The sequence below is a fragment of the Cibotium barometz genome, chromosome 45 (assembly GCF_041138505.1).
Source record: "Cibotium barometz isolate CiBa-2024 chromosome 45, ASM4113850v1, whole genome shotgun sequence".
Taxonomy (NCBI): Eukaryota; Viridiplantae; Streptophyta; class Polypodiopsida; order Cyatheales; family Cibotiaceae; genus Cibotium; species Cibotium barometz.
The window spans coordinates 48,569,821-48,584,375 of record NC_141090.1 but is presented as its reverse complement, the minus strand read 5'-3'; the positions used below and the strand labels follow the sequence as shown (position 1 = coordinate 48,584,375).

General features: G+C 40.8%; 1 protein-coding gene and 1 long non-coding RNA gene across 3 annotated transcripts; both read right to left on the bottom strand.

Annotated features, from left to right (window-relative positions):
- Nucleotides 1–7,815: 7,815 nt before the first annotated feature.
- LOC147612841 (uncharacterized) lies at nt 7,816–9,870 on the bottom strand. The gene is made up of 3 exons (XR_015263537.1): nt 9,733–9,870; nt 9,292–9,476; nt 7,816–9,213 (listed from the first exon to the last, which is right to left on the bottom strand). It is a non-coding gene; the product is annotated as an uncharacterized LOC147612841 (long non-coding RNA).
- On the bottom strand, nt 9,674–11,686 carry LOC147612840 (ASC1-like protein). 2 transcript variants are annotated; one of them, XM_086783496.1, is made up of 6 exons: nt 11,417–11,686; nt 10,882–11,111; nt 10,632–10,787; nt 10,231–10,416; nt 10,027–10,137; nt 9,674–9,870 (listed from the first exon to the last, which is right to left on the bottom strand). In XM_086783496.1, coding segments are annotated over exons 1-6 (834 nt in total). In that variant the 5' UTR covers nt 11,567–11,686; the 3' UTR covers nt 9,674–9,869. The 2 variants fall into 2 exon arrangements, with proteins under 2 accessions (XP_086639622.1, XP_086639621.1); XM_086783495.1 differs by having other exon boundaries at nt 9,953–10,137; nt 11,417–11,684.
- Between the last annotated feature and the right edge of the window lie 2,869 nt (nt 11,687–14,555).

The following is a 14,555-nucleotide window of genomic DNA, read 5'->3' as shown; positions in this document are numbered from 1 at the left end:
GAGCGCCGTCTAGGCTTGTTAGAACTATTAAAGTTTTTCATTTAATATAACAATCATGGTTAGAACATATGCACACATTATAGAAGAACGAGAGAATTATGATAGAATATTTGGTGGTTATGATTTTTAATTGCTTTTGATAGTTTGACAAGCTTGTTTATGATTTATCTCCTCCAATATTTAATAAGAATACAGATCGTATAGTGAATTAGGTGGTCATACATAGGAATATTATATTACTAGATTATGTAAATTTTTTTACCTTTATGCATTTTGCAAAGTTTCTTACATAGATTTATATATATATATATATAACAAACAAAAAAACAACATAAATGGAGAATGCTAATTCTTGGATATAAGCAACAATTTGAATCTTATTTTTGCATGGATTTTCTTCTATCCTTGTTTGTTCTCCATTGAGACTTTGATAAATGCAAATGGAAACTACTGCTATCTGTGTGGAGATGTCCTGAAAGAGATGGAAATACCACTAGAGTCAGGAAAGATTTTGCCAAGATTTTCTTAAGCAACAGGTTTCATCTGTGTATTGCTTCAAGAGCTTCAATGTAATAATTCAATGTGGTATCAAAAGGGTTTCAAAGGCATTAACAGGTTAGAAAGATGTGCTAGAAAATTATGTTTTTTTTGCTTGATAGCTCCTTGTCTAGAGAGTATGTTGTTGATTTAGATTTGAAAATAGAGAGTTCCTCTATACCAACAGTAGAGTTGAGTGATAGTAGCAATTTTGAAAATGAAGAACTGCAAGCAGAGATGGGAGGTCCATCAACCATGTACATGTCAGTGAGTGAAAATAATATAAGAGATGATGTTAGCAAGGATTTCCCTCAATGTCCTCTAAATATCCTGGGGGATAAAGGTAAGCAAGCTCAAATTCACAGGCCTGATGAAAAAAGCATTATCCCTATTTTGCTAAAGCAAAAGGCAGCTACCCTGCTTAGGCAGTACATAACCAACTTTCCTACAAGTCAAAGGGTTTAGCAGTTACATAGGTTTTTTATGAAAATTTGGTTTTTGAGTTTTCCCCTCCTGATGAGAGAGTAGACAATAAAATGGATGCACTGCAACACAAGTATGATGGGGATGTTTGGACAAAGCCACATACTACTAACATGGCTCTACCAACATCAAGGTGAGAATAAGCCATTGCATTGGACACCTTGAATGTCGTAGGGTAGTCTGTTCTTATTACTTGAACCATGGAATATACAATAACGCTTTCTTCAAAGGATTTTTTACTGAAAGAGTTGATCGAGGTACTAGAACAGCAGAAGGAAACAATGAGCTTACATGTACCCATTGCAAAGAAAAAGTCTATTGTATAGACACTTGTGATTGCTTTGTATACTATGTGATGCCTGATGATCGATCATATACAAGGTTGATGGTGCATGTTGGAGAGCATAAGCATCCTGTTCAACCAGGTCTTCTTAAGTCTTCATTGGATGACATAGAGACATTGGTATATGGCATTGATAGAATGGATAGGCAAGCATATCCCAAGAAGATCCAAATGACAATTGCAAAAGAGCAACTTCCGTAGGTATTCTTTAGAGACAAGGATGTAAAGGACTTTGACATGGTGGGTGATAAGGAGTTGGCTGATGCATTTGATGCAATGGTACAACTTGTCCAAGAGCAAAGGTATTCTACTAACCTATAGTTTTAATATATTCATGTGACTCATTACATGGATGAACAATTTTTTACTATTGCAGGTTCAGAAGAATATTGTCCAACACCAAGAAAAAATTATGGGAAGTGGCTTTGATGCAATTATGTTCCTTCAAAGACGTATGGCTTATCCTTTTATTCATGGTGTATATTTCCGAGCCAAGGACAAGATGACAAACGATGCTTTTTTTTTAGAGGCTTCACTTCTAGTGTGGACTTGTGGTAAATAGAATGCGTCAAGATGGCAATGGAGACATAAATGTGCTTGGGTCATGTTTGATCACACCCATAGAATCCCAGATTGGAATACCATGGGAGCTCATGTTCAAGTCCCAAGGTTGGTACATTTTTCCTTTAATTTTGGAGTGGATGTTAATATTAATTCATTGCAACTATAATATCATCTATTTATTTTTAACATCAATAGTGCTAGAATGATGATGACAATTGCTACATACGAGATGAAAGAGGAGGATACAACAAGCCAAATTCTATTTTGGGATATGACAAACAACACCGTGGAGAAACATGGATCCCCAAAAGCTAACTTTTACGGCTTTATGGCTAAGGAAGCTCAAGTAAATTGGTTAGCAGTCAAAGCTGTCTTTAATAATGGGCATACAATGAATGAAATGTCAGTGTGGGAGAGATCATACCTCTTCCAGTCGAAGCAGAGCTTGAATGAGCACACCAAGAAGTATATCACACCACTATATAGGCAAGAACACAAAACAATGTGCAACAAATGGATCCTTTGTGAAAACAAAGAAGAGGCTTCCAAGGTCAGCAAACGAGGAACTTCGCAATGCATGGAGAAATGGTATGGCCTTGGACGAGTACATTCTAGCATTGGACTCTTGGCTTGCAAGGCACGAATTGCCCATTGGGGAAACTTCATGAGTGCGGTAAGCCAACACCAAAAAAAATTCCATAGTCATACCATAAGGCAATAGTTCACTTATGATTTGGTCTTTCTGCATAGGTGGTTCTATCATGTTGCCACCTACAACTGTCCTCTCAAGTCAGCTCTCACCTCCAAAAGCTCTAATCACTCACTTAAAAGCCCATCCTGACACCACAGCTAACAACTAGCTTACCAAATCCACTCTCAATTGACACAGAACCGCTTGTTTCTGCCTCCAAATGGCTTCCCTTGTCCCCAATCATAATCATGTCCTCTAGACCTCCAAAATGTCCTCCTCTGACATCTGACCTTATATCCACTACCCTAGAACTCTCTGGACACTCTACTGACCCTCTTCTAACCCTCCTCTAACTGAACTAGCTGAGTTTTACCTCAGCAATTTGACCCAGACCTAGACCCAGCTGACTGAGAATCTATCTGACACACAGAAACCACTCCAAATGTCCTCTAACACCCATAGCCCTCAGGCACCTCTAAACTTGAAGGGATCTCACATTACAGGCACCCTGCTACCTCTGAACTAATTATCCTCGACCAACTAACTAAATTGACACAGCTGAAGCAGACTTCCGTCCTCTGTGTCATCTGACACCTCTAGATGCTTAGACCACTCTCACACACAAGGATCCAACCTTATAAGCACTCATCAGCTGACAACAGCAGACTCATGGCTACCATAGAAACACCATCAGAACAACCTTTCTAACTCCTGACTGCTAAAACGGCCCCCAGACTATCAAACCAGGCTCACAAGTACTTCACACCCACTCAGATAGATCAGGGCAAGCCCTCTATACCCACAACTGAGAGTTATGCTGCTTAACTGACACAGAAATGCTCAAATTCTGCCTCTGAATGTCTCCACTAGTTCCAAGTTAGTAATAGATCCTCCAGGATCCTCAGTTGTTCTCTATCATCAGTTGACCTGACATACACAACCCCAAGACCTTCCTGGACATTGAACTGATCATGTATCTCTTCAACTAATTCTGACTCAGAAGAAAACTAATTTTGACTCAACTAAGGGTCCAAGAGGTTAGATCCATGTTTGGTATAAGTATTATGTGGGACTAGAAGTGTCAACTTACACAGAGAAGAGATAACTTGAGTCAACAGTTTGGTCATCCTTGAGAGGATAGTCATTTCGGAGGCAACTAGGTGTCAATTGCAATCAGCACAGAGCCTGAAGTGTGATATCGCTTCAAGGTTAAAGGTACCTGAGGGCCTATGGAAGTCTGAGGACATTTGGAGAAGCTTTCTGTGTCAGAGATAGGGCTTCTGCGTCAGTCGGTTCAGCTTCAGGTGGAGTGAAGGGTAGAGAAGGGTAGGAAGAAGGTCAGCAGAGGGACCTGGAAGGTCCTGGGGTTGAGAATATAAGGTCGGATGATGCTGGAGGACATTAGAAGATCCTGGATGATAATTTTCTGTCTAAGGACTAGTGGAGGCATTCGAAGTCAGAATCTGAAGGTTTTTGTGTCAATTGGAGTGGTATCTCGTCAGCTGGATGTCAGCTGTATGTCAGCTGTAGTTAGAAGAGACTCTGAAGGGTTTTGTGTCAATTGGAGTGGTATCTCGTCAGCTGGATGTCAGCTGTAGTTAGAAGAGACTTTGAAATGGAAGATGAGAGGTGATGGAGGTTAGAGCTAACGTGGGAGGATAGCTAAAGGAGGCAGCTATACCAAATTGGGAGGTTGGGAGGGTGTTGAAGTGTCCAACTGACACAGCTGGAGGTAAGAGGACAGTTGCAGGTCTGATTGGTACCCTTGGAGCTGGGATTTCAATGTCTCCCACTTCTGATCCCATTGTGTTCTCTTCTTGTGTGCCTGTTAGGTGGCATAGGAGAGGCCATCATCCAACCACCACACAGCATGAATGAGAAAATAGCTTTAAAAAAGATCACCAAAATAGCAAAAAAGCTCACTGTAGAAAGCTCACCAAAAAATATGCCCTCGCAAAGAAAATCACGTCCATGTTGCACCAAGCTGTGAATAAACCGAATTACACACGCACGCAGTGCCGCACAAAGCTATGAATAAATCAAATTACACACCAAGATAATGTCGTACAAAGCTTTGAATAAATCACACATTAATAATGATTTAGGCCCAAACATACAACTGACAACTGTGGTGTTTCACACGATATCACCCGCATCACTTAGTCTGACTCCACTCGTATATATGTCATGCATCCAAAAATGGCAAAATTACCCATGCATCATTGACATGACACAATGACTTCTCGAGCATCCCAATGGTCATGAAAAACAGTGTGCTAACATAAGAAGTAGCCCAACAGCAACAAATAGAACCAGTGACAATATCAGCTCCAAAAGAGATGGATTCATCAAATGATGAAGAACAAAAGCCTCCAATATTACAAAAGGAGCCATATCCTAACTGGATTTTGGATTGTCGACAATCACAAAAGAGCAAGTAGCATAGAAGAAAAATCTATTTCTAGTACTGTTTTCTGATTGGACAGGAGCTTGTGATAGCAAAAAAATCTATTTCTGGTTATTGTTTTCTTATTGGGTTTGGAATTACATCATGGATCAACAAGAAGTAATCTATAGTGCCACTTCCTTCTACAGAGGTTGATTTGCTTCATGTGATAATTGAGAAGAGATTTAGGAGACATTGGTGTTGCTCAAAAAGGAGTGAGTGTTGCTATGTAACAATCATAGTTGCATGGCGATTGCCAAGAACCTGATGTTTCATGTTCACACGAAGCACATTAAGATATAGTATCATTATGTACTACATGAGCTTATCATGGATGTTGGGGTGGAGCTTATCTATTGCCCAATTACAAAGAATTGTGTAGATATTTTCACAAAGACTCTTAGGAGAGATTTACTGAAGTGCCATCTTTATCGACTCGGTGTTAGACCAAAGAGATAGTTCACCTTACAAGTGGACATTGAGAGGGGCTATTGAAAAAACGTTTACTCAATGCTCCACCCTCGTGTTGTTATTGCTAGTAACATATGTGCTCTATTTTGTATGCCCCCTATATGAGAAGTAATCGTTGTGGTGAGCACCCTAGCAACAATTCCTAGTTTAGACAGTAGATGGTGGTAGCCAAATGTGGCCTGATGGTTAGGAGACAGTTTATGTAGACTTAGCACTCTACCAAATAAGATGTATGCTTGTGAGTGCTATATGACCACATTAGTAAGTATTGAAAGGCAAACTCAAAGAACATGCATTGTTCTCGAATTGTGGAACCCTTTTCAAGATCCAAACAATCTCAGATGGTCGTGGGAGTTACAAAGTCCCTATTGGATGTTGTAATCTAATACGGTCCTAGTTGGATGATATGCCATGTTGGTCATCTTGGACCAAGTAGTGGGTTGGACAACATGGACAACCTGCATCCATGTTTACCATGGGCATTATGTAATTGCCGATAATTTAGAACCCTTTGTTCACCATCGAGTTCGTTATGTTCAAGCGCTCTTGTAAGCAAGACATCCTCCGTCCAAAGTCTGTTCAGATTTCCATCAAAGCTCCTTACCCATAGCACATGGGTGGGCGAACAGCTATCACTCTATAATCAAAGTTTGAAAGCATAATGTTGTTTACAATCCACTTCTTTCTACAACTCAATACTTTGTATCGTGAAGATCCTACTTCTGCTATTCTTTTTTATTACACATATAGAGCTTGTACTTGGAGATACTGACTTGGTTTATCCTCACTAGTAGTTATATGTAATGCAACACTTATTGTCTCATAGACCCTTTGTGTCTTTCATAGATGTCAATCTTTCTCTCCCCTAGTACTTGCAGATACTGACTTGGTTTATCCTCACTAGTAGTTATATGTAATGCAACACTTATTGTCTCATAGACCCTTTGGGTCTTTCATAGATGTCAATCTTTCTCTCCCCTAATATGACATAGGGTACAAGGATAAGCTTTTTGAAACATGAGCAAATATATTCAAGGCTACAAGGAGGTAACCATGCATTGTTAAAACGAGCAAAGGGTGTAAAGCTCACCAAAATCCACACCTAGCATAGAAGAAAGCTAGGTAGTCGTCAAAGTGATGGAAGAGCCCTCATCAAATATTTCGAAATCCTAAAACTATTAAGCCTTCGAAAGTTGTAATTGTTGTATCTCACGACACCACGACTTCACAAGCTATAACTAGTAGGTGGATTTTTTTTATCGTTTGGTATCCCGACACCACTACCTAAAAAGGGACATCTCAACGTCAATGTGGACCATGGTTACAAGGAAACAAAAATGAAAATAGAAAAGCATAATTTGAGACTAAAAACAGAGAACCGAATAGGGGCCTACAATGAGATAAAAAAGAAAACCAATTAATTAACGAAAGACTAGCAATATTATTGAACCTTTAACTAATCTAATGTTCCACCACATTACATTAAGATTATAAGGCGAAAGGAGTTGGTGTCGGTTGATATCCATCTTCTTTTTTCGGCTTGGTGGTGGTTGAACAGCAACCCGACCAGATCCAATATCGAAGTCGGTCGCAAAGCCATCTGATGAGAGCGAAATGGGATTCAATCTCCCACATCTATAGCACTGCGTCCTGTAGATCGCAAAGCCATCTAATGAGAGCGAAACAGGCTTCAATCTCCCATGTCTGTAGCGCTGCCTCTTGTAGGTCGCAAAGCCATCTGATGAGAGCGAAACGGGCAAGTGATAGCGAGATGTACTGCAAGTGCAGAGGTGATAGGCTTGCAAGCTCCATAGGAATTTTCTTTGGTATATTTAAAAAATATATGTGGTGACAAAATTTTGATCGGCCTTGTCTCTGTGGAGCTATGATTTTTTTTCATTAGCCGGAGCCATTAGTACGCTAAGCTAATATGCAAACTACGAGGGAGGACGACACAAGAAATTAGGAATATATATGATTCAAGGCAGTGGAGATGGTCAGGAGGAGGAGCGATAGCCTTGAAATTGGTGATTTTGGAAGGAAAAAGTTTTTCTCGATTTCCCACCATTCTCCCGTATGGGGAACATTTCGCCAACAAATACATGTTTCAAGCTGCAAGCAAAGTAGAAAAAGTGTTTCATACCTCCATTCCCCTAACTATGCCATGGAACCGTACTTTATGGAACTAAAAGAATAAATACTTGATTTTAAAAAATGCATGTTACTATAATTACATTCATTATATTGTATAAGCATCCATACATAAAGAGGCGAGGCATTGCACACACACCACTTTTTTTTTAAGCCATATGCCATCAATACAAGCCATGATTATAAGTGATCTACCATTCTTAAAATAAGAATTTAAAATCAACTTTTTGTCAAAAGTACTAGAAAGTTTTTAAAAAAAGGGCCATGAACTTTCCATGCATATGATTCTACTAACAGATCCCAAACTCAACGATTTTATGCCCCCATCACTCGGTTGGCACGGGGCAGCTTGGCAGACCCTCATCAACAGCTTCTGAGGTCAGATCCCAAACCCTAGACTCAACCTCCCAAAGCAATTCCTTTTTCCAAATTTACAAATCCGTTTTGCCAACTTCCTTTGCCTTACCTAATTGTCCACAGATACGAGTACGACAAGGCATGATCAGCAATCAAGACCTTCATCATTTTTATGATATGCTTGTAGTGACCTCATAAGTCATTCTAACCTCGAGCAGACGTCGGTAATGCTCTCCCACATTAGCAAGCGGTCCACATAACTAACCCAAGCTCCCATTAGAAGAAACTGATTTAGACTAACCCATGCTCTCCCTTGTTACAAGGCTTCATGGCATCTCATATAGGCAACCCCTCCACTAAAAGCATGACACTTTTTGCGGACCTAACACGACATTGAATTCTTTCTGCTACATATCATGCCATTATGTATAGCATAATATGTCTCACGATGGTAAAATCTCCACCTTATCGTGCAACTATACCTTACTGTACAGTGTATACTTTGACCCATTCTAACCTCTTTGTATCAAGATCCTAGCCAAAACAGAGTCAAGAGCCTCCATGTGAACAAGCATAGTTCGTCATTGAAGTCACTGCAACCTGCATCATCTACACCCCACCACCCTCCTGAAATCAGCAGCATCCCTACCCAACACAATGCATATTGCCTAACTACAGTCTTCATGATCACATCTGGTAAGAGTGGTATTCACTAATAACCATTTGTGTTCTTTCATAGTCCCTCCACATATCCCATCGCATGATGACCACAAAGCTAAACAATTGAATAGTTGAATTTATAAAGAAAATCACCAGAAACGACATCCCCCGACATCGCCAGTGAGCAAACACAATGGTCCACCTTAGTTCCCACTCTTTCTCCCCTTCCACCTTGTGACTTAGCTAATTCTCCCTTTCTGGCTCCACCTGATCACCTCCTTCCGTTTGTCCCCTTTCTGGACACCTCTTTTTACTAACACGTGAGGAAAGACCGTGTGTTCAACCATTCTAGCATACCTCAGATATGGTACTAAAAGGGATTAATAATCACCCCTGGACTTAACCTCTCCACTTTGCCGACTCCAACCATGAAGATTATTGGACTGAGCTTGAGTGCTGCTTGACTGTGTATGTGGCCTACCTTCCTTCTCCACAGATGATCCTTTTCAACTGTAGCCATGCACACAGAAAACCTCAAAGCCTTTCTTGCACCTCAGAAATTTCCAAGTGTCACAAATTTAACCTCACCTCCAAGCATACATGGGCACCAAGTTCTCAGATTCAATAGCAAAGCTATAATCCTTATATGTGTACATCAAGAAATCATCAGTTTGAAAGAGAGAATCTGAATGGGGAGAGAAAATCTTCAAACTGCACAAATGCTTGTGGATGCGACAATACATCCGTTTGGGGTCTAGTTCATGGTAAGCAACCTGTGTGCAAACATCCAAGTCACACGAATTATACAGTCACAAAGCAATATAATTCAATGGTATCGTCAGAAACCTATTCAATTTACGATGTAAAGTAATATAAGATGATAATCCAATCCCAACCAAATAAACTGTTGTAACTCCTCACATAGACTCAAAAGGTGCCCTCTTGAAAGTGTGTGATACGTGGAAAGACATTTCCAAAATTAGAGTTTCTCATTTAAAAAATGGCATTAGAACTAATAAAGGATGTTACTTCAAAGGCTAACATGCTAGCATGTCCTGAAAACCATGTAGCCTTCTTCAAGCATGGAGCACAACCCACTTAGAATGTTCTTGCAGACTGTCATTTGCAGCAATATGCTTTACTCACCCTTCTCCTCACCTTCTGAATCTGCCAATAATGCAACAATCGATCAAGAAAAGGACCTTCACAGGTAACATGCCACAAAAATCCTATTAAAAAGGATGCTTACCTGATCGCACATCTTCTCCAAGTTTACCCCTATCTTGGATTTGTTTCACAAGCATTCTAAAAATAAGTACCCACCAATAGATGTGAAGGACGAGAAGGCTGATAAGCAATGAATTGAAAACATAGTAATAGATAGGTCCTTCTTTCTCATGCTGCTTCTTATCCAAGGTTTGAAGGACCTCATAACTGCAGGAACAATAGTTTCAAGATGTTCATTACATGTGAGCACTCCCACACCAATCACCATAGCAAATGCAAACCTGCAAAACAAGTGGCTACCTTGTGCTCCATATAACCCAGAAAGGAAAGTAGATAAGCCGTAGTAGGACCCATGAGACAGCAAAAAGAATGAAGGCTAAACTTGGTATTAAGTTGGAGCCACCATACTTTGTCATCTTTCCAATCTCTAGAAAGACATCACTTGCATCATGGAGAGACAGCACAACTGAGCCAACACGAGCAAACCTGCCCTTGAGAAATGAAAAAGAAATCAGCTTGCTTTTTTCAGATAAATGTCAGATACCTTCATCTTTAAAGGGATACGCTTGATCCCCAGCCATAAAGCACAGGAGAAGGGCATAGCCATAAATAGAACAAGCACAGCAACTTGAAGCTAGCAAACTGAAACAGACCATAAATACTAGACACATGAATGCAAGGCCAAAGCTCATGAAGCGTACTTGGCCAAGTAGGAGAAGACAATAAGAGCAACTGTAGCAACATGATGAGACATGCTAACACCAAAATCTGATCGCCGTGTCTCCCAGAACATGAGTGCAAAGATACTGTATGTGTAAAAACCACCTGTATACATGTACAACGTCCTGAGCTTTGTCCTGCCAAAACAGCGTGAACAGCTTCAGCTCTTTCTCTAAAACAGAACTTGCAGACAGCTCTATAGACTTAGCCACAAGACTCTAAAATGCTTACTTTACTTTCTGATCTGGCCACACCTGGTCTCCTGGCCCAATCCAGAATTTTCTTGTGTCCGTAAACCAAGGCTCATCGTAAGTAACTGCCAACGCCAGGATCTCTCCTGACAAATAGTACATACATTTCCATGCAGACTCCTTAAACTTGATATGCTTCTTCTGGCGTTCTTCAAGTTCTGCCTGGCTTAGGTGCTTTGCAGAACCCAATACAAACTTCTGTCCAAGACTCTGCAGTGCATATCAAAAACTTCATCAACACAAGAGGATTCACACACATGGTGCTGACTGAGACATGAAGAGGCCACTATCCGCTACACCACCCATGATTGCCAACACAGAAGGCGCTCTTTGGATGAGGCACTAGACATCACGCATGCTTGCCATTGAAGCGGACAAAGGTTCACAAGCCTTGAGGTCGAAAGCGATGAAGGGTCATGGTGGTGTATTAGCAGAGGAACAGAGCAGGATTCAAATCGAACACGATAATGAAAAGGATCGTTCCTATGAAATATATGCGAGTGAAGGGAGCCAACCTCGAGGACGACCCGATCCAGGAAGAAACGCGCTGCTGGGAACAGCAGCGCGAAAGCCGGTATCAAGATGAAGTCGTGGAAGCGAGGCTCCTTCTCCTCCTCCCAGCCCCCTCCTAACGCCGCTGCCCTCAGCCAAGCCGCCACCGCCATCCTACTCTAGAAGCGATGCGCAGCAGGATCTGACGATATGTTGTGCGCGTTAGTTGTAGCCTAGTTTTTCCTCCATGTTTTCAGTTCTTAGATGCGTTTATTATCTCAGAGATGAGGACATCACCCAGCCAAATAAAGACCAGGTTACCAAAATGCCATGGCCAACATATCTTACTGAAAAGATCCTTAGGATTCTGGTTGGATTGAAAATTTCAAATAAAATTACCATAACTCAAGCACAACTTTATCCAACACGAGAACACAATCTCATGACCCTCGAGCTATGGGAATTGTTAGGTCAACTGACACTCACAGCTCATCCCCTTGAAAGAATTCTCTTTATACAAAACTTGAACATGCCATGTTTAACATACAATGTATATTGAAACTAACCCCCTTACTTGTAAGTTTTTTGTGGTTGAGTATGTGTTGGAAGCATATTTGATCTTGGGGCATAAATGGATTGTTGCTGCCCAAGCACCACTATGCTTTGCCAGCGAACGATCAAGTCATCATGATGGTCAATGACAAAAGATTGACAATACCATATTGCAAGGAAGATAATCCAACTTGAATGGATTTCTATGATGCTGCACGCAAAAGGTTATAAGCCTCTTCCATGAAATCCCCTCTACACAATAACCTGCCATCTGCCTCAACAACCGACTCTGTTAGAGTATCTACTCCTTCAACCCCATCCTCACCTATGAAGTTCGATGCCAAAACCTCACAATTAACAGCTATTCCAAAATAAGTTTCCACAACTCAACCATCTATCTTTAACAACAAGGAACTTAAAGGAAAAGCCCCGGAGCCTATGCATCTTCATCGACAAACCTCACCAAAGGAGACAACCACATGCTCGAAGGCCTCGTCACTCGACAACCACTCCACAAGAGACTCTAGCCTCATCATCGTCAACAATGCCCATGAGTCTCAAACCTGTAGCCTCAGCACCAACCAAAGTCAAGGAGGGCCCTAAACCTTCCACATTAACCCAAAAGAAAACTCCACCAAGACAACCACAATCAAGGTATCTTAATAGTATCAAGAGGTGGGTGGAAAAGCAGCTACTTGTGGCTCAAGGCTACTATGAAGGTGCCAATCAAATTTGGGTGCCTCGACAGTCAAAGCCTCTTCCTCAACGCAGCACTCAGAGGCCAAAGAAAAAGACAAATACTCCACAACACCATCTACCACAGAAGGCTATGCGAGTTCCTCAAAGAACTCCACCAAGTCAACAAGTGTGGGTACCAAAAACATTACTCCAAGCACAAGGGAACTACCAAAGTAATACCAAAGCTTGGATTCCCAAGCGCATTACAAAGTCTCCTAAGCTTGCACAAAGAAGGACCAAGCACATCGGCCACCACCAGTTTATAATGCTCATCAAAGATGGGTGCTTATGCATGTGCTTTCAACAACAAGGATACTATGATGATAATCCCATCATATGGTTGCCGAAATCAAACAACGTGAAGAAAGCCTTACCACTAACTCAACCACTCTCGTACATTCACCACCTACAGAAGAGCTTGTGTGTTCAAACAACCCCAATGGTAACCAACTAGCAGTCTTACTTACCACCTCGACAACAACAACGGAGACTTATGAGCAAATCAGAGACAAACTCACAATGCTCTTGTCACCCCTCTAGATGTGAAGCATAAGTGCACAAGAACCTGTTGCTCGCACGTCATGCCCTAGCTAACCCATAGAATCATTTCAAATAAAAGCCATCAAGGTCAAAACCTACAACTTCACGGGGTCACAACCTGCAATTTCACAGAATTACCCTTTCATGGCCTGCACTTTCACAGAATTCCATTTCACGAAATTACCCTTTCACGGCCAAAAAACCTACAATCTCACGAGTTCAGGTCTCTCACACGAGTTAACAGTCTCACGACTTAAGAACCTGCACTTTCACGATTTAGGCCATATCACGGATTAAGCCATCTCACGTATTAACACTTTTTCAATGATCTTCAATAGCCATTATATATTTGTTAAGCTTATAGCTTACTATTATTTTGGCTAAATTAATATAACAGCTGCTCCATGAGTACATATCCATACTCATGCACTAGAGAACATTTGCACCACAGCCTCACCACCATCGACAACTTCCAGGTACATCTCTGGATGGGGGGACCATGGTGGGCGAAAGCTTGGTCAATGAAGCAACCCATCGCCTGGAATTTTCCTTCAAATTTCAAACCTCTCCAAACGACAAAACCATCTTCACAAATCAATGATCTTCAATCCTTAGTAAAGATATCTATATTAGCCTTGCAAGTCGACGTAATTCTTTCAATCCTCACCAACAAGTGGTACTTCAACATAGAGCAATTCAATAAGAGTCAACATATGACTCAATTCTTATACTTCATGTATATCTGCTTCATAAGAGGACTTAAATATATATTAAAAAATTAAAAGCACATGGGTAGAAGAAAGTAGGAACAGGTCCTACTCAACAACATTTGACAAGAATCGTGCCACATAAAGGGACATCATCGAAGGCCAATTTCTTCAAATGATAAATGTCGCTTCAATGAATCAAATGAGGAACTAAGAATCACCATCTTGTTCTGATGATTAAGTCTACGTTCCTCTGGATCCTTCCCTCTCTTCTCTCACATTATTAACATCTCTTACATTCCTAGTAACACAAATCACATGTAACATTGCTTATGATTGTCAAAAACAAAGTGAGCAAAAAGCCCAAAAAAAAACATGCTCACACAAATAAAAAATGCAATCATTCGAAACCCCCCCGATTAGGAATTCCCAGTAAACCACTAACCTTTTCATTCACTAACTAACCTTCCTCATTCCTTCAGGAGGGACAAAGATCATTGAACATCACTTAACATCAAAGCCATCGACAAAGCTTGTCCATTCTCCCCAAACAAAGGTCTTTAATGTGATCAAGAGGACACGATCAATATCAGGGGGGGTGTTAACCCAGTTCTAGGGTTAACAA